The sequence below is a fragment of the Penicillium verhagenii genome (assembly GCF_028828195.1).
Source record: "Penicillium verhagenii strain IBT 33310 chromosome Unknown utg000008l_segment0_segment0, whole genome shotgun sequence".
NCBI classification, from domain to species: domain Eukaryota; kingdom Fungi; phylum Ascomycota; class Eurotiomycetes; order Eurotiales; family Aspergillaceae; genus Penicillium; species Penicillium verhagenii.
The window spans coordinates 2,650,208-2,672,740 of NW_026643172.1; the positions used below are offsets into that span (position 1 = coordinate 2,650,208).

Genomic DNA, 22,533 nt, shown 5'->3' on the forward strand with positions numbered 1-22,533 from the left:
AAGTAAAAAAATACAAGTAAAATGGAAGAAAGATCGCATCCAGAAAAGAAAGGTAAAAACGCCTTTAAATGCACTCCAAAAACCCGACTCTCCCAAGTGAAAGTCGATTGGGCAGGGCCGCAAAAGAAAATATCAAATATCCGAGCTGTTTCGGCGACGGAGATCGTTGCAATGTATCGTGTGTCGTCTTGGAGTCATATTCATAACAATTCATAGGTTGAGAGGCTCATCACTCGCAAATCTATGTGCATCGTGTTGTAAAAAATAATCATGCATCATCATTCATGAACTGCTTTAATAAAGCAGAGCAGACGAAAGGGGGATGGAGAGGCTGGCGCTAGGCGTAGGAGTGGGAGCGCTAGAGGGAGTGAAGTGGCTCTCAAAGTCACGCTTGACGAGGAAAGAGGTAGGCGCGACAGGAGTGCTCACACTGGAAGCAGGTCCGGAGGGAGTGGGGACAGAGCTAGGGCTCCAACCGCCAAACTGACGAGCCACCAAAGAGGAAGGAGAGGCGGAGGGAATTCCCCAAGAAGCAGCATCGTAGCCGCGAGCGTAAACATATGCAGAGGGGCTCACACTGGGGGTGGCAGAGGGGGTGGCAGAGGGGGTGGGAACAGAGCTGGAACCCCAGCCGCCGAACTGACGAGCAACTAGAGAGGCAGAGGGAGTGGCTGCCGAGCTAGGAGGGACGGGCAGTGAGCTGCTGGGACCCCAACCTCCAAACTGGCGAGCAACCAGAGAAGGGGAAGCGGTGGGTGTGGTGCTAGGAGAGACAGGTGTCGAGTCACTTGGACCCCAACCGCCGAACTGGCGAGCAACCAGAGAAGAGGAAGATGGTGCAGCCGAAGGCGTGAAAGAGGGAGAAGGGTACCAGCCAGCAGCGTCTCGGACAGCCAAGGAGGTGGGAACAGTGGGCCAGGAAGAACCGGAAGACGAGATGTAGTTCTGTGCGAATTGAACTGGGTTACCAGCGGCGTTCAGGCCACGGCGGAAGAAGCCATTGCTATTGGCAGGCATGAATGATCCACCTGGAGGAGGAGCCAAGTGTGAGGCAGGAGCCGAGCTAGAAGGTGCAAGTGAAGAGGGAGCCGGAGTCGGAGTGGCTGTTACTGTGATGGTTTGAAGCACAGCAGGAGCACCGGCGGCAGTCACTGTAGACTTGGCAGTCTCAGTCACAGTCTCGATCTCAGGGGCGGCAGATCCGTTGGAGTCTCCGTCAACATTGACTACTTCGTAGCTTGTCTGGCGACGGCTAAGTTCATCTTGTGGGTTGGCGAAAGGAGCGGCATAGGTGACGCTGATGGAGGAGAAGGCGAGCAAAGCGGCAGCGTTGGCGAAATGCATGATGGAGAGAAAGGACGTATTTGTCGTATTTGCTTTGCAGGTACTTTAAACAAGATGTAAGAGTAAAAAAATGTAATGCGCTCGGATTTGTTGAGGAGAAAAGTATCGTAAGAAGAAATTGAGAGCGTGAATTTTAGTTTGAGAGAATTGGAATACGACAGAGAAGGAATGGAATTCAGGGTTTAAAAGTAAGCAGTATCACAATCTAGATCAGCCACGTTGGTCATGATGAAGTATTCCTAATTTGCATGGAAGCCAGGCCATTGGACCAAAAATAGGTAGGCTGGGATCTTCGGAGGCTGGGGATCAGAAAACATTAGATCCGTCAAACGCCCAGCCACGCTTTTTAACAGCCAAATGACCCACATGGCAGCGCCACAGCCGCTGTTGTGCATATTGAATGGAGTTTGATTGGAGATGGACACTCGTGCGGCCAGAAAGACCCACTTAAGGCGTGGCTGGGGGATCCACATGTACATCCGCTCCGTTGCATTAATTTGCATCCCGGAAAGACCGGTGCCTAGTTTCTTTTCTTAGTCTACAAATGACATGCTCCAATCTGGATTTCTATTAATTTAATAATATTGATTGAGTTTCACTGATCGACCAACTGCCGTGGCTGGTCCCATCGTGGCAGGGTAATTTTGTACACACGGAGTACACACATCATGCAACGGCAAGATCTTCAACCCGCAATAGGCCACAACCAAGTGCGGCACTGCCCCAGGCGGCACACTGGCGGTTGGGATTCCATCCCAGTGCTGTGACGTGGGTCCCTTCCTCATAAATCGTGGTGAGACTGAGGCCCATTGGTCGGGGCTCTCCGTTGCGCATAGAGCCTGTGCCTTCCGCACTGAATCCCTCGTAGAACCGGCTGACGCCTGGGTGATCGGGTTCGGATCCGGAGACCCAGCTATGAACAAACCATAGTTGCTGCCACTGTGTTTCTTTTGGGTGTAGGATTTTACGGAGAGGATTTGTCGCCATTACCTCACCTCCTGTCCCACCATAAAGAAGGCTGGGGTGCCAGAAACTGCATGGAGCGAGAGCAGAAACCGCACTGAAGATCTTTGAAATTGTGGCGGTGGCAAAAAATCGTCTGATGGGCATGAGTCGACCATATTCATGCTCATCACTGGAGCAGACTCCCTGGAGGACTGGCGAGAAGCTGAGATGAGATGAAGCTAATCGTACTCGAACTGTGCTAGTGGTCTCACTTTGGGGGTCAAGCATGGACCATAAGCGAGTTTCACCATCCACTGATATTGTTGAAAGAAGGTGTGGATGTGTTGGATATATGGATGTGATATTCAAAACGTAGGTTGCGTGAAATGAACGATAGAAATATGGTTCAGGTTCAGAGGTGGAGCAAGGGAGAATACTGTAAATGGCCACGAAACCATTTCCACAGCCAACTGCAATGTCGCTGGGTGAGAGCCACGCCACGCATGTACAAACGGTCGAGCTGGGCATGGCCTCAAATGCTGGGGAAATTATTTCCGCTAGAACTATGCATCAGAAAATGGATAACAAGCAATTGGCTAACGCCGAGGAATGTAGCTACTCACTGTATTTGGGACCAATGGAGTCTTTGTGGGCTTGCTGTAGCTTGATGTCCAGCACTCGCACCCTTCCATCTCCCCAGACTCCAGCCAGTAGACCAATGTCTATCAAACCTTCGTCGACATTACCTCGCTTTTCTCGTCCCATGGGACACCATGCCATACGCCGAAGATCCCCCCACTCCGAGCAGAATATATGGCGAAGTCGTGGTTCAACAGTCATGTCAAGAGTACTACCTTGGGTCCCTCCTTCTTTGCCTTTGAATTCCCAAATCTGAATTGCTCCACCATATGGAAGTGATGGTAAGAACGAGGAGATTGGGGGATTTTCGTGGGCCTTGTAGCTTTTCTTTTGTTCATCGGTGATTGGTGCAGCCACGGCTAGATATTGAGATGCACCCTCTTGGTTGGGAGCCCATGCCATACATTGGATCTTTTGCCCGATGTTGACGACCCAGCCCTCACGTATCTTGGCGGTTCCATTTTGTTTAGTCCCCCAAGCCTGACTGAAATCCATACTCTCATGATAACCAAGGTGAAAAGACTTTTGATTATTGGCTGGTCCCATGAGAATAGTATGACTTTTGGGCTTCGGTGACGGCAAATAACGGAGTCTTGTTTCCAGCACTTTCGATTTCAGATTCATTCTTTGCTGTTTTCGAAACTTTTCGCCTGTCTCTTGATCGTAGTACCAGCTCCAGCCTAAAGTTCGTTCCTTCTCAAGATCCTCTGGAGAGATTCCCAACGTTGGACCATATGGGGAATCGGATTCTCCTTCGGTCGTCTCCAAAGAAACACGAGTTGGAAATGTAGAGTCTCGGCCCCAACGCCATCGGCCTCGTATGTGGATTGTGACACCTAGGTCTCGGTCATCAGAACCAAAAGTCAAGTTGTATGACATGAACTTTGAAACGTGGTCTCGCGAGTCTAAGATGCCCCGAGTATGCGTCTCCTCCACCGATGGTGTATTGATCCCATAGGCCGTCGGTATCTTCTCTTTTGGTATTTGAGAGGGCGCAACCCTTTTCTTCTTGGGCATGGCTTTGATTTCATCAACATCCATGAGGTCACCTCCATCCCCACGAGATCCAGTATCAGAATCTTGTGCATTCTCTTCCTCGTCTACAGAGCCCTCGTCATCCTCATCTTCCTCTGGCTCGGCGACGTCTGGATCTGAGCCTGCATCGAATTCAGAGTCCGACGCAGAATCCTCTCGTTTCACCCTTTTAGTCTTGCTTCGGGGTCCTTTCTCAGTCAACTCAGAGCCTGATTCGTCACTGATTCCAGCAGCAACAAATGGATCCTCAGTGTACACTGTTCTGGCACCCTTGACACGGCCAGATCTGCGGCTGCGAGTCATTTTGTGCAAAGCCAAGTCAAAAGACCATAAAGGATATTTCTCTTTGGCGCAAGTATCTGTCTCTCGGTTGATTGACTGGCTCAGTCTGCTTTGGCAAGCAATACATGAGAGGAGAAGTGAAGAATTCAGCAAAGAATGCTGGAGATTTGGAGAAGCGGGCAGATACATCCATGACGCGCTATACCCGATTAGGGTAGTTACCGACCATGCCTATTTGGGTTAGTGAATATAAACAAACTGCTCAATTCACTAGTTAGTAGTAAGCCATATTTATTATTCACCATAATTTCCACTCGTATTCACTAGTACATAAGTCAAGAATAATCATTTTTTTTTGACTTTCGAGAGTGGTTTGCCTCTTGCCGTTCATATCTTCAGCCAAAATTGCACAAACAACTTACGCAAAAAATCCCGAGCCTTCGATTCTGGATTTGGTGCCTAGAAATCAAGGCCTGGCATTCGTTTGTTGTCAGTATTACTTCGTAGCCTCGGAAGGAGCCGTGTACAAGGCTACAAGCCCTTTGCATTGGTCACTTTGGCTGGTGCCTAAAGTTCTTTTGATTTATGGTTGATAATCTTCGCAGGGCAGTACTTTTGCCACCCATTTTGTGGTAATAACTTGCAAGTACACAGTAGTAGTATATTGTGGAATATAATGGTCAGGCTCATGATCTGCATTTAAGATTAGTGTAGAAGAAGGCTAGAACTTGGTTAATTCACGTTTGCCTCTTCATTTCCCTAATCCGGGGGATTCGGGGCACTGCAGTGGACACCAGATGCCGCTTTGCCGTAATCGGGGATTCTGACATCACTCGGATTTGCCTTATCGCCTTTGATCGCGAACCCCAACATCGAATCTCTCTACCTTGAGAGAAGTTCCCAACTCCAATCAATTGCGTGGTGAGTAAATTTCAAATCTAATGTACTGTAATTAATGCTGAGCGGTCAAGTCAAATGAACCGTGACAAATCCGACTTGGCTGAGATTCTGGCAGGTCCCAAACCCGGACTAGCGTAAGGTTTGAAGACCATAGCCACCACCGGGGCAACTCCCACGCGACTGGATGGAAAACCCCGCAACTTAGATATAAGAAAGAGATCCCCCGCCAAGCGTTGATCCCGATACCCACAAATTCATCAAAGGAACCTGCATGCCAAGATGTCCGATATCAAAATGGATTCGAAATCTACCCCAACTCAATCTACATACAAAGGCACAATGTGTGCTCAACCACAGCGCCCACATACAAATGCTGTCATTAAAGCAGGGCACCTCCGCGCTGTAGACGAAGTACGTCCACATGTCGACTTGACTGTTCCTTGAGTCGCAGTGAGTTAACTGACTTTTTGGGTGAAATAGCAAGATATGCAAAACCATTTGCAAAGGCTTCAACTGCAATGTGGTATCTACAACACCGACGTCGAGCCAGAGCATGATACCGAATATTTTTGCAATTGCCCGATTCATCAGTACCAGGCCAGAAAGCTTGGCCGACTTCGTGTGCTAAAACAATGGTCTGAAGCCGTTATTTATCCAGGTCAGCGATTACATATGTATCTGCCCGTCCGATCTATCTTTGAAAACTAACATTTTATTAGGTGAAAGAACTTACCATGATTGTTACAAGGGGGCTGGTTTATTGGGCACCTTGAGCAGCAATCCCTACCAATTCATATCATCCTACTCCTATAATAGTGGTGGGATAGGTGCTTTTGCTCCCTCAAATATGTACGGTGGGTATGGAGGAATGAGAAGACCGGATCCATACACATATACAAGCTCCCTGGAAAAGACAATCAGGTTGAATGCGCAATTGAACTCGAAAGCGCAAATTTCCATCGACAGCAAGGAGCCCACGTCCAGTATATGGAATATGGATTCTGTCACCGCGTCCCCGACCGCGCATGGAGATGAGAAAGGTGTCAAACCTTCCAGGCTTTCGGGATTTCGAAGAACATTTTCCATCAGGTCTCCCGAGGAAAAAGAGGCAGAGAAAATAAAAAAGCAGTTTTCTAAGAACGAGGGACTGCGGCTTGAAATTCTCAATGAAGAAAACGGACGGTGGGCAAACAAAGAATGGAGAGACTTGGTGGCAGAGTATCAAGAACATGTCGGCATGACACAAAAGATCGCCGATCTTCGAGCTCGTTATCCCATTCAATATTTGCACCTTCTTCGAGCAGGGTACTTTGAACCTATTCCAGTGGACTGGGCGAATCTTGCTTCAAATCCGCTCAAATTTAGCATTGAGGCTGCGTCTGGGTGGAGGGGTATCACTCCTGCTTGGAGAGGGTTCGAAGACACTGCCGAAGAACGACTATATTGGGTCTTGAATCACAGAGAGGGAAGCAATGGGCCACGAATGAAGCCTGATCCCATTTCCGCGATGGCTCTGGCCCGCGCCAGAATGGCGTTAGCGGTCCCGCCTCCTATTGAATATTATTCTCCCGATGATGTCTGTCATACTCAGCATAAGTCGGATGACTATTCACGACAGGTTCTGGCAGGACCCTTCAAGCCCTCGGATGTGCCGGGAACACCTTTGGATGATACGATGGTTTTACTGGATGTCTCTGGGTCTATGGACTTTGACCCCCTTCGTCCGATTTATCAACAAGCTCTTATCACCGGCTACGCAAGGTCTAATCAGCCCAAAAACAAGGGTTAGTTCAAGACTTCAATTTTAGCCACCTTTTGTTAATAATTACTAACTGTTTATTGCTGCAGATCTCGCGAAAGCCACCATTCGTCGCTTCATCGATGCAATGATTCATCACGATCATAATCCAACTGGCTATGAACTCGTCACTTTTCACGACAAATCCAACTACATCGGTGTGATCAATCACGAGAACTTTGAAAAAATGTGGAGAAAGGTTAGCTTTGGTGGAAGAACTCGAGTCATGACTGGATGGCAGCTTGTCAAGAATCTTCATTTCGAGAAACATTCTGAGTCTGCAACTTACCACCCGGTCTACGGGTGGCAAGCTGGTCCAAAGACCCCCAAACTCAGACTCCTTCTACTTCTTGACGGCGAAGCAAGTGACATGGATGAGTTTGAGCTTGACTTGCTCAGTCTGTCTTGGGTTCATGTCACGATATTCTTGATTGGTGTCGATGGTTGTCCGCACCATCACCGACATGCAAATGAGTTGCAGAGAATCAGTGAGGTAAATCCTCATGTCTCTTTTGTTGATGCCCAGGGTAATACCCCCGAGCGATACATCACGCACGAACTTTTGAAGAGGCATCTTGGTTTTGACTTCACAATGTCAGAATTCAGGGAGCTCGAGCAACTGCCATCGTATGATGACGTAGTAGAAGGCAGGGTAGCAAATGGCGCTGGGATAGAATCGGGTGCACATTATGCATCACCACCGAAAGGATCATTGAAAGCGTGATTTTTGGAAGCTTATGTATGTACATGTAGAATCTTATTTTATGAAATGAATTGATGACATCTTTTTAAGATCAATTCAAATGTTTGCAGACATCCTCCTATTCCACAGTGCTAGGTAATTGTGATATTTTGGTAGTAGGGTCGATATATGTCAACTTTGAAAGCAGTACACATGTTAATTTCAACGTTCGGAAACATCCCAAGGTTGATAAGGCCAAAAAATCATTTATTTGTTCTCGAACTCCTTTTTTTTTTCTCTATTCTTTTTTAAATGTACATTTAAATCCATGAAATAGATCCAATGTCATCAATATGTTCATGCCATAAAATGAGGCTTAAGTTGGTGACTTGTGGGGTGTTTAGAACAGGTTGACTACTTAGTAGTGTAATGTAGTGCCACGCTTGTTTCTTAGGGAGACAGGGGGGAAGCCAATCCCGATTCACCTTGGTGAAATAGAGCGCGCGTACTCTTTATCATTTGAAAAAAAAGTGTGGTAATATTTTCAGGCAGCGTGGCAAGTTCCTCAACTGATTCATCAAAGCACCATACTAGTAACTTTTTAGGGTTTCTTGGAAATATTGATTCTTCACCATCAAGCCCTTCTCTTATTCACAGTATAGAATTAAAGCATTAATCACATAATGATGAAGCAATTGGGAAAGAACCGAACGGTGTGGTCCAGTAAAGGACGGTACCTACTATGTAGCAGTACTAAGATAAGTGGACTATGTGCAAAGAACCACCAGTTGACTAGAAAGAGGAACATACACATGTGCATATATCTTGCTCACTGGCACATATGCAGTTGGGAACCGTACATAGCCCTAGTTAGAGGCGACCTCGAGAATTAATGCCTGTAGTTTGAGCGCGACGCCCGCGCCAAGATGCAGATCTCAATTCATTGCATGCACCTGCACGTGTGGGCATCTATGTAAGGTATATAAAATCACCAGCGCGGTCATCCCACTCCGCGCCCTGTACATCATCTTCGCTCCGTTTATTTAGATTGCGGTGATCATATACTTTTTTCACTGCGGTGAACAGAACCAAGGCAGTGACCAAGGTGCCAAGGGACCATCCATTCCCAAGGTAGTATTTTGGTTTATCATGAGATGGGTATATTTGCCCAACCACAACACCTATATATTGATTGAGATTGTTAGTATCAAGATCGTGATACATGTCTAAAAATTGACCATGGGTGGAAAATAGACATATCATCTAGGCACATACCTGCTAGATCCGTCAATGTCAATGTGATACCCATCGTAGCGCCCCTCTTCCCATCCGGGGCTGAATTCAGCGAGGCCCATGATAGGTTGATTCCGGCAATGATGTACATTCCGGTGGTGATCAAAAATGTGGAGAAGTATTGCACACCAGCGGGAATGGGGCATAGAATAAGAACATATCCCAGTGCAGTGATAGATCCGAAAACCATGACAAAAATGTAACGTCGCTGGAGTCGATCGGATAACCATGCAATTATCATGTACACAATGGCACCCCACATTTGCACTATACCGCAATGCATGGGTTAGCTCTAGGTATTCTAAAACGTTTTTGGCGTTTCATCATACAATACTTACCAGGAATAACTAGATATTGCGCCTGGACACTGCTAAAACCGAGTCCGTCTTCGATAATAATCGGTAGGAAGTTATTGAATCCTAGATCACGCAATGGGTTAGCTGAAGTGAAGAAAAAATCAGATGCCAACTCCCATATTCTTACCGTAAAGGGGCGTAATAACACAGAACTGCAAGCAGGCATGCAGCCAAGTCTTGATATCCTTAGCAGCCCAGAGAATATGTTTGAAGCCAAAATGGCCTCGTCCCCCACTGTATTGGTGCATCGCCTCGGCTCGACGTCTCATTGCAACTTTATCATCGTCATCCAAGAACCAAGCAGTCTCAAAAGACCCAGGGACTAGCCAGAAAGACACGAACCCAAAGGCAATAGTAACACTGCCCTCAATGATATAGATCCATCGCCAACCCGGTATGCCGGCTGCTCCATCCATATGGTAGATACCAAATGCTACCAAGCCACCAAAAGCGCCCGCAAGAGCTGACGAAGCTATGCAACTGTCAGTATGAGTTGCTCTCAAGCGTGAAATGGATCACCCACCAAACAGAAATGCCATTCGAACAGCTAGCTCTTCTCTCTTGTACCAGTTTGCTACAAAAAGAGCTAGACATGGGAATAGACAGCCCTGGAATAGACCCAGTACCAGCCTGGTTGCCGCAAGACTGGCATAGTTGGTCATCCATCCACTGCCAAGTGTGACGGCACCGAATGCAATAGTGAGAGTAGGTAGCACACGTTCAAACCTCCATCGTTTCGCAACCATGGATATGGGTAGCTGAAGTCCCAATGTTAGATTTTTGCGCTTCATCACACCTGATCAAAGATTGGATATCTGCCGTACCTCTGACAGCACATAAAATACATAGAAAATGGATATCGCGACCTGTTTGATGGGTCATTAATATGTGTTCATGTCATGCACGGAGGATCAAGTCACATTCAGCTCGTCGCCTTTAAGATTCAAGTCCTCTGACATTCCTTGGGTGTCAGCAAACCCGATATTCGATCTGTCAATAAAAGACTAGAGCATCCGAGTCAGCAAAGTACTATATCTCTTGCCAATGAATATGGAAGTCATACTAGAAAGTTGAAAGCGCCTATTAAAGGAGCAATGGCAAGATCTAATTTTCTAACGCAGACGCGTTCCATCTCGACAAGGCGTTCATAATCAATCTCTGCCGCCTCACTTAAGCTGAGGTGGTCGGTGGGATCGGTTTTTACGCCTTCCTCCTTCATAATCGACCCAGTTGGAGTTGGGCTATGTTGCATGGCTCTGCGGGTCATTTGGCTGGGGTACTTGAGTAGAACGTCAGCTTGAAGATAGTAAAAAGTGGGAGATTGGGGGGTTTTAATAGAACAACATTGGCTCATTCGGCATGATTGCCGAGTCATGGGACAATCAAGTATACACTAACCCTGGAGCTGCCCCGCCTTTGACCAATGAGTGTATGATTTTGGACATTTCAAGGTTCATTTTGTATGGGGTCGACGATGGCCAATGCTTAGCGTCTTCCTTGCCCCGGTTGAACCCCGGCTTTTGTGGAGAGGGATAATCGGTTACCCCGCGAAAGATGTTCAAATATCCTCCCTCTCAAACATTAGAATTTCTCACATACCCAACCAATTGATTGACTTATCACTTAGTATTACTGATCGCCAGGGTTGCGCCTGGCCAGAGTTGTGCCAACCATCCAGGGCTGGAGGAAAAGTCGTAGACTTGACAGGTTCCAAGGTTATATCAATACTAGTACGTCCATTTAAAATGTTCTTGAGAGCTTTGCCTTGAAAATATCCATTACCTGCTATGCTCTCTCGGTAACCGAGTACAAGGCGCCCTTCTAATTCAATTATTCGACACGATTCAATGATCCACGAAGTGAGATCTTGCCAAAACATACCAGTTAGTTGTAAGTGGCAAGCTAAGTAAGCTAGCGGTGGGTCAGGTACGTCAATCCACCCAACACCTGCCCCTCCGTAGCTACCGCAACATCAAAATCTTCCAAGCAACAACCTTAGAATGTCGTCCAGCAATCAACTATCGCACCCCGGTGTCCTACACGAATACGTATGACTAGCCTAGCTCCGCTATATTAATATGAGCTAACCATCTTATCTTGGACAGGCTCCCAGGCTTGTAGCCTTTGAGTTCACATCGCCTGAGAAGCCAAATAAACCAAACAGCTTAATCTTCGTGGGTGGATTGACTGATGGATTTTCCACGGTCCCCTACGTAGCACCCTTGGCTAAAACGCTCGAGCCAACAGAGTGGTCTGTGTTTTCGATTCTGCTTTCTTCATCCTATAACGGATTTGGAGTCAGCAGTCTTGATCGAGATGTAGAGGAGATCGCGCAATGTGTGCAATTCATTCGCAACCTGAAGGGTGAATCTGGAAAAGTGGTGGTCATGGGCCATTCCACTGGTAGCCAAGATGTTCTGCACTATCTCCACTCGCCCAATCCACTACCCAGAGACCCTGACTTTGACGTCGGTCTCAAGTACCTGACTCGGCCAAAGCTCGATGGTGCCATTATGCAAGCACCAGCTTCTGACCGGGAGGCTATCAAGCATCTCATCAAGACCTCCCACCAACCAAATGAAGCACAGGGCGCATACGAGCAGCTCGTGAGCGCTGCTCAGAGACAGCCGTGGACTGATGACAAGTTTGACTCGATCCTTCCAATGAATATGACTGTCTTACTGGGATTGCCGGGCGATGCCCCACTCAGTGCTCGCCGTTTCCTGAGCCTGGTCAGCCCCGACAGTCCTCAGACCCCCGCACAGGACGATCTTTTCAGCTCCGACCTGACCGGCAAGCGTCATCAGCAGACATTTGGGCAGATTGGTTCGCGAGGTATTCTGAGCTCCAAGTCCAAATTCTTGATCTTATACTCAGGCGAGGATGAGTATTGCCCACCGTGGGTTGATAAAGAGGCTATGTTGCAGACGTGGCAACAAGCGACCGAGGCCGGGGGCGCATCTTGGGATGCGGAAAATGGTGGAGTCGTTCCTGGTGCCAGTCACAATGTCAGTGGCGAAGGTCAACAGGACCTTATTGGCCGCGTCGTGCGGTACTTGCAAAGCATCTGAAATGAGGAATCGGTTCAAGAATGAGAGGTTTGATGACAAGAACTCTGTAAGACATGGAATGGATCATTGGATTTTTCTCTTGACATACACAAATTTCAAATAAGAAAAGACATGCAAACACCGCCCAAGAGTATGAAGATAAAAGGAAAAGGAAATTGTAATGAGAGAATAGACCAAGATGGGGTATATCGAAGTAACGGACAGACCGTTCAGAGTTGACACCAAGTGGGCCCGAATGAAATGCGCATGACTCAAGGGTCAATTAGTAAGTCTTGCGCTATAATTTAAACCTTCAGCCACAGGGTCATAACACCCTTGAGATACTCGACAATCTCGCTGCCGCCCAACTTGCTTTCTCCGTAGAGACGGTCGACAAAGGTGATAGGACACTCCTCCACCTTGTATCCCATAGCCTTGGCACGGACCATCATCTCCATCTGGAAACTGTAGCCCTTACCCTGGGTGCTAGTAATGACCTTGTCGAGAACCTGCTTCTTATACAGGCGGAAACTTCCAGTCAAATCACTGACGCCAGGCATCAACATGACATCTGCGATCATGTTTGCTGTGCGCGAAGTAAACTTGCGAATCAAATCCCAGCCATAGACACCCCCCTTAATATCTCCGCGGTTGGCGTACCGGGTGCCGGTCACAATGTCGGCATCGCTCTCCTTCTGAATGCGGACCATCTCGGGGATGAACTTAGGGTGGTGGCTGAAGTCGGCGTCCATGATGATGACAAAGTTGCCGGTCACGAACTGCAGGCCATGCACATAGGCGGTTCCTAGGCCGAGCTTGCCTTCGCGAGGCTTCAGGATGATGTGCTCGGCGCCATAGAGTTTCTGGAGTTGCTTTGCGATCTCGAGGGTGCCGTCAGGGGAACCATCGTCAACAATGATAACTTCCCAGTCTAGCTTGCTATTTACAGCGAAAAGAAAAGATTATCAGCTTTCGCATTAACATGTCAATGGAATAGCAGCCCGCATACCTCTCGTTGAAGGTTTTCTGGAGCAGCCAGATAATAATAGGGAGGTTCTTGCGTTCGTTGTAGGTCGGCAAAATGACCGAGTACTTGTTCTTGGTAGCGCTCATGTTGAAAAGATCGGGAATTAAGTTTCAATCGGTGTCTCCGGGACAAATGCGATCAACGGCGAAGAAATAAACAGAAAGTAGTGAGCGAATGGCCGGACAGCTTGTTGAAGAGAAGCAGCGTCGCGCCAACTGTGGCCAGATCCGGCGCTATACACCGCCTTTTGTTTTGCCCGATAACTTATCGCGAGAGCTTCCCCCAGACAAACCGTCCCTCGTGCGAACGTGGATTTACTCGTGTTTATCATAAATCTCCGAAGATGTCGTCACCTACAAAACACTTGCGCAATGTTTCAAGATGTGAGATACATTGATTTCATTGCATAATTGAGGGTTTGGTGACCGAAATGCTTATCAGAGTCCCAGCTTCACGGCCCCGCAGCTCAACACGGGGTCCTTTAGATGCACCACCAGATGAGTGAGCAAGAAACTTGACTGCTTATAATTGAAGGTCCAATCTCACAGCCCATGCAGCCTTCTTGAACCAACAAGCTTGCTTTCTTCGCCAAACATTGGCAACGATGCCGAAAGTGAGTCTTTCTCGGGGGCTTCTTTTCACGAATTAGATCTGCTGGCCCCCGACGACCTCCCAGAAACGCTGGGAAAGGACCTTTCTTTCGTTCTCCGGCATTCTATTTTCCATCCTCTAAACCATACCGGCATTCCCTCCCCATTACGCTCCGAATTTATTGTCCTCGATCCCAGCGAACCACTCTCATCCTCACTGGGCGTGCTTGAGAAGTTACTTGTTAAAGGTCGTTTCTTGGTCGCTGCACACTTCGCTGCTTCAATATTGACCTCCTCCTTGATAAAACCCACGGATATCAAAATTATCTTCTCTTTGTTTTACACCCGTCTTGCTTGCCTGGAGCTTTCCGGAAATACCGTTCTTGCGGCCCAGGAGTCGAAGGCATTGGAGGACCTGAATTCTGCATTCTACTACATTGACCTTGATCCTGATTCATCCGAGGCGGACAAAAAAGATAATGTTCATAGCCATTACCCTCGTCATATTGTCCCCTGGCCGCTGCGTGTTCTAGCTGTGAGACTCCAAAGCATTGGATTTGGTGACCCCCGCAGAAGTATTGGTGGTCTTTACGAAATCGGATTGGAGGCACGACGAGAGATAACAAACCCAAAAAATGGAGAAGCGGAGCGAAAAGTTTGGAGAGAAAGACTAGCAGATCTAGGAATGCGGAGCGTCAATGCGTTGGTCGAGATGGGGGACCTCGATGCAGCAAAAAGATCACTGGAAAGCTTGCAATCGGCCGAGTCTGATACAGATGCCACAAAGCTACGGAAGGCACTTCTATTCCTGCGAACTGGGGATGTTGACTCTGCGCAGCAAATCTTCGGCGACTCGACCGACTCGAAGGAAGCGGCCTTGTTACAACCCCTTTTGAGCATGTCAGACGGTCGTTACAATGATGCAGTGGACCAATGGCAGGCTTTGCAAGAAGACAAAACGAGGTCAGACACGTCCTTGGTAGCTCAAAACTTGGCTGTCTGTCTTCTATATTCTGGTAAACTGGACGAGGTATGTTGAATAATTTGTCGATCATTTGCATTTCTCTTACAATATTTCTAGGCGCGTCAACTGCTGGAATCTCAAGTCTCTGCCAACCACTCCTTCAGTAGTCTTGTTTTCAATTTGTCAACGGTCTATGAGCTCTGCTCCGACAATGCTGGTCAATTAAAGGGGCAGCTAGCCGCCACTGTCGCAGGTCAGCCAGTATCTGGGCAGACAAATATGGACCGACCAAACACTGATTTCAAGCTTTGAAAATACCCGGGGGAACTCGTTACCCTGTATGGTCATCATTGATCATCATTGATTCTAGCGTTCTTATCAAACTCCAAAGTGTACAGAAGACGCTAAGTACAACAGTCGATTGAAGAATCCAATCCATAATAATATATATAAATTGCCCACCAATGCTATGCATCCAAGCAACCAAGAACTCCAGTCAAGAAAATGCAAATGTGTCCGGGAGCCTCACTTCTCCGCTGAAATGGCTGGGGGTGGCCGAGACTTGGGAGTTTTAATAATGATCGTATCGCCGTCCTTTTGCCAGCCGAGATCCTCTTTCTGGGCCAATTCTTCCCACGTCCACTTTCTATCCTCACCAGTACATCCATCTATGATCCAGTCCACGTGAACATTGAGGTAGGCACTACCCACAGCCTTCAAGGCGTGCCTTCGCATTCCGTCCACGGCCCAATTCATCACCGCGCGTGTGTATGAGTCCACACCTTTTCGCACATCCCAAAACGCCACCCAATTATCGTGTATCAATGCCGTCAAGACGCGATCGACGGCCTGCGACTGAAAGGCGTATTCCCGCCTTGCCCGCGCCCGCAATTCAAAGGCCGAACCCATATCCTGCTGTCGACACGCATAATCAAGAATCAAGTATGAGACAAGTTCCTTCACCTGCGAGTCAGTCATGGGATGAGATTTTGTATGAAGCCTGCTCAGACAGTGCTCCAATGACGGGAAATATGACGGCGGGTGTTGCGCAAGAATAGACACGCGTATCGAGAAATAGTGGACTCGCTGCGCAAATTCGGGCGGAGTTGATTCTGGTGTGGCCAAAATGCCCTCTCTCAGCTTCCGGAGGGAAAGAAGCAGCTTGGACAATTCTGTCGAAGGTGGGGGAATTCGTCTCTCGCCGGGATTAGAGACGGCTCTTGCGACCGGCTGGGGTGCGGGTGGGTTCGAGGTTGCATCATTAGAGGAGCTCACGGGGAGCGATGCGTGTGCAGTATCGAAGTCTTTTTGGTGATCCGAGCAAAATCGTAGATATCGCTCGACGACCTTATCGAAGTAGTCTAGCTGAGCTTTGTGGACGAGGAGCCTGCCATGATTGCGTCAGAGTGGCTGTAGGGAATGTTGTTTAAAGCAACATACGTCTTGTCTCCCTTGGAAACAAATCCGACCCTCTCTAGAGGATCAGCCACGGGCTTCAACCGGCTTCCCTGATGTCTGGTGGACTGCATCGAGCAAATGTGAGGGGAATCGGGATACAGCCATAACAAGTGAATCGATGATAGATCTGGGGTCGATGTGGGCCACTTGCTATGTTTGGACTGTTTGCACCGAGGTCCCAACAGTACCAACGCTTCTTTCCTTTCTTGTCCTCACCTCTTGCCGCTTTTTGCTCCTAAGGGAAACTCGAGCAAGGTACCGAGGAACAGCTTCCTCAACCATAAACCACTGGGTTTCCTTTTCATGTGATGTTTTCTTTATACTTTCAAATTCCCACTTTTGAAAATATTGTCTCCAATGGCGCAATTCCTTTGCAACTGATATACAAGTAAATATTAAATAAGGGTACATAGTCACGTGAGTACTATGGAAAACTGGACTGAGATTTACCCAGCCAACATGACTGCCCTTATAAAAGCGGCGGCACCCCATCCATAGCAAGCTTGAAAATAGTGTATGTACAGCTGGCTACTATCTACAGCGTCTTCTCCAAAATAGTTTTTCCTCTCTTTATACCCTTCAAGTTTCAAATTTTTGACGCACCGTTGATCTGCTTACATTCCGTGCATGGTTTGTGGCTGATCCGTCAAGTTCCAAATACCACATCCTGCATTAGACTCTGCATGTGACGATGTCTCGCCAGCGTCGTCCAGTACAGGGGAAAGAGTCGGACAGTCCAACAACTGATTCGGTGCTCGAAGTCCCACCTAAAATGTTGAAGAAGCTTCTTCACTGGGACGAGTTACCGCACTGGCAGCGTGATAATCACCACATTCATACTGGCTATCGACCAGCCTCATCTTCGTTCTGGGCCTCATTCCAATCGCTGGGCTACTTCCATAACGAGACCGTCAATATCTACAGCCATCTTTTGCCGTCCATTTTGGCTGCTCCTGCGGCTTATCTACTCTACAATGCCTTGGAACCTCGTTACCAGACCGCGGCGGACTCCGACATCGCTGCGTTTGCTTGCTTCTTTGCCGGCGCAGCTTTTTGTTTGGGCATGTCCGCGACCTACCACACAATCTCCAACCATTCACCCGTCGTGGCCCGCATTGGCAATGCGTTCGACTATATTGGCATTGTTGGCCTCATCGTAGGCAGCTTTGTGCCCAGTGTTTTCTATGGATTTTATTGTGTGCCCGAACTTCAACATCGATACTGGACCATGATCTGCACCATCGGACTGGGCTGTGTATGTGTCTCAATTGTCCCACGGTTCCGGACTCCCCGCTGGCGGCCATTCCGGGCCGCCATGTTTGTCGGGATGGGCCTGTCTGCCGCCTTCCCCGTACTCCATGGCTTGGCTCTTTTTGGATTCGATCGTATGCGGCAACAGATTGGTCTCAGCTGGCTCTTGCTTCAGGGCTTCCTATACATTCTCGGAGCCGCCATCTATGCCGCGCGGGTACCCGAGAGACTGCAACCTGGCAAGTTTGACCTCGTTGGCAGCTCACATCAAATATTCCACGTGCTGGTCGTGTGCGCAGCGGTGGCTCATCTGACCGGACTTTTGAAAGCGTTTGACTACCGGCATAGTGGGACTGCCGAGAGTTGTCAGATTCCACGCGGCTGATATATGAAAGCAGATTAGGTGGAGAGCATGAGGTTGGACAGCATGCTCATGGCAATCCCAGAGGTAGCATAAAATGAAACATTTCACGCGTGTCGTGGCGAAAGCGTATATGCTTTCTCGCGCTCAACGGTGAATGTTTCTGCTGACTATTACCTGTTTCGTGATGTGCAACAATGACCACAGTCAGAGTGAAGCGGTGAAAAGCGTTTTGACAGGGAAAAGGTGCAAATGCCGTGGCTCAATCCGGTCAGCCAAGTCCCAAGTCCCAATCGCACTCAACATTTCACATGGTGCTCCTCGTCGCTGGAAAGGTTCTAGATAAGTTTCATTGGCGGTGCGTTTGGGTCTGGCCAAGAACAGACTCCCAGAATAGCCCTCTGTCAGCAGTGGTGTTCGCCATATGCCTTTCCAAGAAATCAAGAAAATAAAGTCCATGAGAGAAATACATTAATCACTGAAAAACTTAACTCCATGGGTCATTTACGATGTTGCATCAGTGTGTGTGACTGTAAAGACCCCTAGGGGGCTCCAGGCCCCAAACTTGCCTTTTCTGCTTTTACCTATCAGGATCGATGCTCCAATAGAGCAACGGCTGGGCCCAGCAAGGCGCTCCCCTATCTCGCGGGATCGCCGACGCTGTGGGGGTTTGGTGGAAGGGAATCTTTGGGGGAGGGCAACCCCTTGATTTTTTACTTTTCAAAGTGCCTGTCGCCATCCTAGGCCAAATTGATCAGATGGAAGCATTCTTGGGTTTCACAGCGGCTGACCTCTTTGCGGCTGCCGCCGGTATAGGAATCCGAATGCAAGTGTGACATTTTTTATTGCTCGATTTCATGGAAGATGAAGCTTGAGCTTGTTTTTATATATACGAGGGGAGTAGAGACGGCGTGGGTGTGTCAGAAGAAGAGGGAGGGGGGGTGAACGACTCGATGTTTCCCATTCGATTGTATACTTCATGCCTAAACCCAGGGTGCCCCATTCGATTTTCTTCCAAGTTCTTATGCATTGATCACCCCAGCATTGTCGATCTTCCTCCCGTGAGATCCCTTCTTCCTTCCTGGATCCAAGAAATAAAAATTTATTTTCTTTGATAATCCAGTTTGGATTTCACTCATCATTTTCTTTCGATGCTCACCGAGTCCAATGACAGTCCCTATGCTGGGGGGAACGCACCGAAACTTCGAACAGCATGCGAGAATTGTAGACAGTCCAAGGTGAAATGCAATTTATCGGGGAAGAATGTATGTACACGGTGTCTGCGACATGGCTTGCAATGCCAGTATGGATTTGCCAATCGATCTGGCAAACCAAAGGGCAGTAAGAACCGAGCTACACTACGCAAGCTGGGCCAACTCCAAGAAGAGAAGCCGCCAATCCGGGGATTTCGTGGTAATCGAATTGTTCCTCCACCCGTGGCAGAACGAGAACCTCGGGTTCCCCTAGGTACGGAGTACCCAGGTCATATGATAGATCCAATGATGGATGATGATGTAGGTGGATGTTCTACTATCTTCTTGCTTTCCTGGTGTGACCTCTTTTACTCACCTTTCCTTTCTCCTTTATAAAGATATGCTTGATACCTGGTCCACCGGGACTTTGGGAAAGTCCACGGAGTTTTGGCAGTGCCACCGCACTAGACACGCCTATTTGTCCTTCGCAGTTGGCAACAGTTGACGGTTCACCCTTCACCGATCTCATGGATTCTTGTCCTACAATTCCCCTTGGCTTGGGATACCCACACACACCGGTCACGCCCACTTTTCTCCCGTCGGACCCTCTGATTGATGGAATGGCAAGCCCACCATTCGGTGGATCTATCTCCTCCCCATATCCATCAGCACCATGCGACTGTGTTGACAAGCAGATATTCTACATGAATCGACTGAATCATCTTCTTGCTGAATCGATGCCTCTGCGATTCGACAACAGCCTTCAGCTCATCAAAGCTACATTCTGTGCGTGCCAGTTCTTCATGCAATGTGCGAAGTGCACCAAGGACAATGCAAATCTGCTCCTAGTCATCTCGGTGCTTAACTTGACCCTTCAATTATTCGAGTATTGGATCTCACGCGAGACTACACGAATCCCGCGGACAGAACTTGGGCTCGATATTCGCTATGGATATTATGAAGTCGGCCAGGATGACAATCGTCAGATTCGGGCATTCTTGCTTCGAAAGTTGCTGCTTCAGTGCAAAGATGTTTTGTCGATGCTAACCGCAGCTATCAATACCATCTGCCTCGAGAACCCCAAACTTCTTGATAGTGAAGGCCATGCAGAGTCGAGTATGAAGACTGAAGATCTAGTCAATCACACCTGGGCTCCACCTGGGCATTTCGGTGCGACATTATCCCATCCAGAACTAGACGGGCTATCCGGTCCTGGAAGTAACTGTCTTCTGCCCATCATTGGGGGCTATGAAGCCACAGTGGATGCATTCCTTCAATCTGTCTCGAATGATTGTATCTGTGGGTCGAAATACTCGATTCGAGACCAGTCTCTTTGAGCTTCCAACTGTGAATCGGGGGTATCTGGCTAAGGGCAGGCTGTTTGATTTCTCGTTTTTTTTTTCTTTCTTCTTTGATTTTGGCCTTGTCTTGTCTTGTTTTCTGTTTTATATTTTCTCCAATTTGTAAGTACGGGGGGATTCCTCATTCGTAGATAGTTTTCAGCTCAACAGTAAACGCTGCATCGGCTATGTCAGTCAGTCAACAAATTCAAATTTAAATAGGCTATATGAATTATGCTTCTAAATAACTTCTTTCCTTCGTTATACACTATAGTAGTTTGATATGTCTCTCTCATTACTTTTTGAGTGGGGAACCCCACACTCTCGGTCCGCGGCGAGCCTCGGCATTTCGACCGCCCTGTATAAGACCCAGCTTTCCCCTCACTCTGCCGGTACATCCCCAAATCAAAACAGCACATCGAAATGGCACCTTCCGATCGTCTTAACCAGATCAACAAGCACCTCAACTACCCAGCGGGTCTTCTCGCTGGGCAAGTAGCAATTATTACCGGTGCAGGTCAAGGTATCGGCGCGGAGGCAGCTCGCCTTTTCGCCAATGAGGGCGCCAAGGTTGTAGTAGCAGATATCGACGGCAGTATGTACCCACAGCTCTTTCTCACTATCTAATTATTTGAACAGCTCTGCCAATTCACCCTGTCCCTGCAACCATAGCTAACGGTCCAAAATAGAGAAGGCCAACGCGGTCGCTGACGCCATCAATGCCGCCGAGCCTGGTCGCGCCTTGGCTGTGGCCGGCGACGTCCTGGACAGCAACTACATCACCGAGCTTGTAAAGCGCGCAGCCGAATTTGGTGGTGGCAAGATTCACATCATTGTCAACAACGCTGGCTTCACTTGGGATGGTGTGATTCACAAGGTGAGCCTTCTTGCTCCTTGCTCCTTTCTCCTACTTCCTGCAATTGCACTATCACTCGTGCCGAGGTCACCCCGCACTGTACATTACCCCAGCTAGGCATATGAAGAGACTAACGAGGATCACCCTTGGACGAACTGGTAGATCACCGATAAGCAATGGGACACCATGCTTGCCGTGCACAACACTGCGCCTTTCCGGCTAGTGCGAGAAGCCGCGCCGTATTTCCGGGTGAAGGACAAGGAGCCGCGGGTTGTCATCAACATCAGCAGTACAAGTGGTATCCACGGCAATGCGTGAGTGAATGATGATGTTATCATATTCTTCTGGACTCTCGTTGAAGTTTCACCAACCGAAGTAAGGAACTAACCAATTGGTCTCAATTAATAGTGGTCAAGCCAACTACGCAGTCGCTAAGGCCGGCGTGGTCGGCCTCACTCGCACAATTGCTAAGGAGTGGGGTCCTGCCTTTGGTGTGCGCTCTAATACCATCGCCTTTGGGTTCGTGACTACTCGTCTTACGGCTGCCAAGGAAGAGGGTGCCTTCGTCACCACTCCCGACGGTACTAAGGTGCTGCTGGGTATCCCTGGCAAGCAGCTTTCCAGCAAGAAGGGCGATGATGCTCAGGTCGAGTCTTACCCTGATATTCCGTTACGGAGACCGGCTAGCCCCGAAGAGGCGGCTCGGTCGATTTTGGGTGTTGCCAGTCCATACTTCTCTTATGTGAACGGGGAGACAATCCGGGTTACTGGTGGACGCAATATGTAAATTTCAATTTGCAATTGTTAATTACAATTCGATTTGTCACATGTCATCTTGAGATTTCTGTGACTGTACCACATGAGCTTCAAAATAGGAAATCAGCATATATCCTTTAAATCCGGGCAGTTTATCTCCATGATTGATGCATAGATAGGGGTAGATATCTGCCTAGCGATATGCAGGAGAACTCGAACTGCCCTAGCGGTTACCATCGGTCTTTGGTACCTAAGTGAAAAAGCCCCGAGAGCCTGTTGCTGTAGCCCTGTTCAATATAGGTTATCTTATGAACTAGTACTAGTTCCAATTGGGTTTAAAAAGAGCGCCCATTACCTTAACAGTCCCAAGTCTCGGTAATTTCACCCACGGAATACAGCTAACAAACGACTAA

At 48.2% G+C, this 22,533-nt stretch overlaps 11 protein-coding genes across 11 annotated transcripts; 6 read left to right on the top strand and 5 right to left on the bottom strand.

The window, feature by feature from the left end:
- Positions 1 to 294: 294 nt before the first annotated feature.
- Positions 295 to 1,344, bottom strand: N7466_008969 (uncharacterized protein; the record flags this gene model as incomplete). The annotated part of the gene is made up of 1 exon (XM_057168358.1): positions 295 to 1,344. The coding sequence occupies one exon, from the start codon at positions 1,342 to 1,344 to the stop codon at positions 295 to 297; it is 1,050 nt and encodes a 349-aa protein (XP_057018989.1).
- Positions 1,345 to 2,010: 666 nt separating this feature from the next.
- Positions 2,011 to 4,266, bottom strand: N7466_008970 (transcription factor TFIIIC subunit TFC6; the record flags this gene model as incomplete). The annotated part of the gene is made up of 2 exons (XM_057168359.1): positions 2,011 to 2,852; positions 2,913 to 4,266. 2 exons carry the CDS (start codon positions 4,264 to 4,266, stop codon positions 2,011 to 2,013), a joined length of 2,196 nt encoding a protein of 731 aa, XP_057018990.1.
- Positions 4,267 to 5,484: 1,218 nt separating this feature from the next.
- Positions 5,485 to 7,667, top strand: N7466_008971 (uncharacterized protein; the record flags this gene model as incomplete). Its single annotated transcript, XM_057168360.1, has 4 exons — positions 5,485 to 5,556; positions 5,626 to 5,803; positions 5,865 to 6,929; positions 6,994 to 7,667. The coding sequence occupies 4 exons, from the start codon at positions 5,485 to 5,487 to the stop codon at positions 7,665 to 7,667; spliced, it is 1,989 nt and encodes a 662-aa protein (XP_057018991.1).
- A 927-nt stretch (positions 7,668 to 8,594) lies between these two features.
- Positions 8,595 to 10,541, bottom strand: N7466_008972 (high-affinity nicotinic acid transporter; the record flags this gene model as incomplete). The annotated part of the gene is made up of 8 exons (XM_057168361.1): positions 8,595 to 8,806; positions 8,901 to 9,185; positions 9,257 to 9,337; positions 9,402 to 9,746; positions 9,798 to 10,032; positions 10,099 to 10,140; positions 10,195 to 10,278; positions 10,338 to 10,541. The coding sequence occupies 8 exons, from the start codon at positions 10,539 to 10,541 to the stop codon at positions 8,595 to 8,597; spliced, it is 1,488 nt and encodes a 495-aa protein (XP_057018992.1).
- A 733-nt stretch (positions 10,542 to 11,274) lies between these two features.
- Positions 11,275 to 12,345, top strand: N7466_008973 (uncharacterized protein; the record flags this gene model as incomplete). Its single annotated transcript, XM_057168362.1, has 2 exons — positions 11,275 to 11,322; positions 11,380 to 12,345. The coding sequence occupies 2 exons, from the start codon at positions 11,275 to 11,277 to the stop codon at positions 12,343 to 12,345; spliced, it is 1,014 nt and encodes a 337-aa protein (XP_057018993.1).
- Positions 12,346 to 12,629: 284 nt separating this feature from the next.
- Positions 12,630 to 13,437, bottom strand: N7466_008974 (dolichyl-phosphate beta-D-mannosyltransferase; the record flags this gene model as incomplete). The annotated part of the gene is made up of 2 exons (XM_057168363.1): positions 12,630 to 13,263; positions 13,334 to 13,437. The coding sequence occupies 2 exons, from the start codon at positions 13,435 to 13,437 to the stop codon at positions 12,630 to 12,632; spliced, it is 738 nt and encodes a 245-aa protein (XP_057018994.1).
- Positions 13,438 to 13,781: 344 nt separating this feature from the next.
- N7466_008975 (uncharacterized protein) lies at positions 13,782 to 15,217 on the top strand (the record flags this gene model as incomplete). The annotated part of the gene is made up of 3 exons (XM_057168364.1): positions 13,782 to 13,852; positions 13,909 to 14,971; positions 15,023 to 15,217. 3 exons carry the CDS (start codon positions 13,782 to 13,784, stop codon positions 15,215 to 15,217), a joined length of 1,329 nt encoding a protein of 442 aa, XP_057018995.1.
- Positions 15,218 to 15,430: 213 nt separating this feature from the next.
- N7466_008976 (uncharacterized protein) lies at positions 15,431 to 16,434 on the bottom strand (the record flags this gene model as incomplete). The annotated part of the gene is made up of 2 exons (XM_057168365.1): positions 15,431 to 16,292; positions 16,346 to 16,434. The coding sequence occupies 2 exons, from the start codon at positions 16,432 to 16,434 to the stop codon at positions 15,431 to 15,433; spliced, it is 951 nt and encodes a 316-aa protein (XP_057018996.1).
- A 620-nt stretch (positions 16,435 to 17,054) lies between these two features.
- N7466_008977 (hemolysin III family protein) lies at positions 17,055 to 17,999 on the top strand (the record flags this gene model as incomplete). Its single annotated transcript, XM_057168366.1, has 1 exon — positions 17,055 to 17,999. The coding sequence occupies one exon, from the start codon at positions 17,055 to 17,057 to the stop codon at positions 17,997 to 17,999; it is 945 nt and encodes a 314-aa protein (XP_057018997.1).
- A 1,127-nt stretch (positions 18,000 to 19,126) lies between these two features.
- Positions 19,127 to 20,505, top strand: N7466_008978 (Zn(II)2Cys6 transcription factor domain-containing protein; the record flags this gene model as incomplete). The annotated part of the gene is made up of 2 exons (XM_057168367.1): positions 19,127 to 19,489; positions 19,567 to 20,505. The coding sequence occupies 2 exons, from the start codon at positions 19,127 to 19,129 to the stop codon at positions 20,503 to 20,505; spliced, it is 1,302 nt and encodes a 433-aa protein (XP_057018998.1).
- A 426-nt stretch (positions 20,506 to 20,931) lies between these two features.
- N7466_008979 (SDR family NAD(P)-dependent oxidoreductase) lies at positions 20,932 to 22,151 on the top strand (the record flags this gene model as incomplete). The annotated part of the gene is made up of 4 exons (XM_057168368.1): positions 20,932 to 21,103; positions 21,198 to 21,385; positions 21,527 to 21,678; positions 21,773 to 22,151. The coding sequence occupies 4 exons, from the start codon at positions 20,932 to 20,934 to the stop codon at positions 22,149 to 22,151; spliced, it is 891 nt and encodes a 296-aa protein (XP_057018999.1).
- Positions 22,152 to 22,533: the final 382 nt, after the last annotated feature.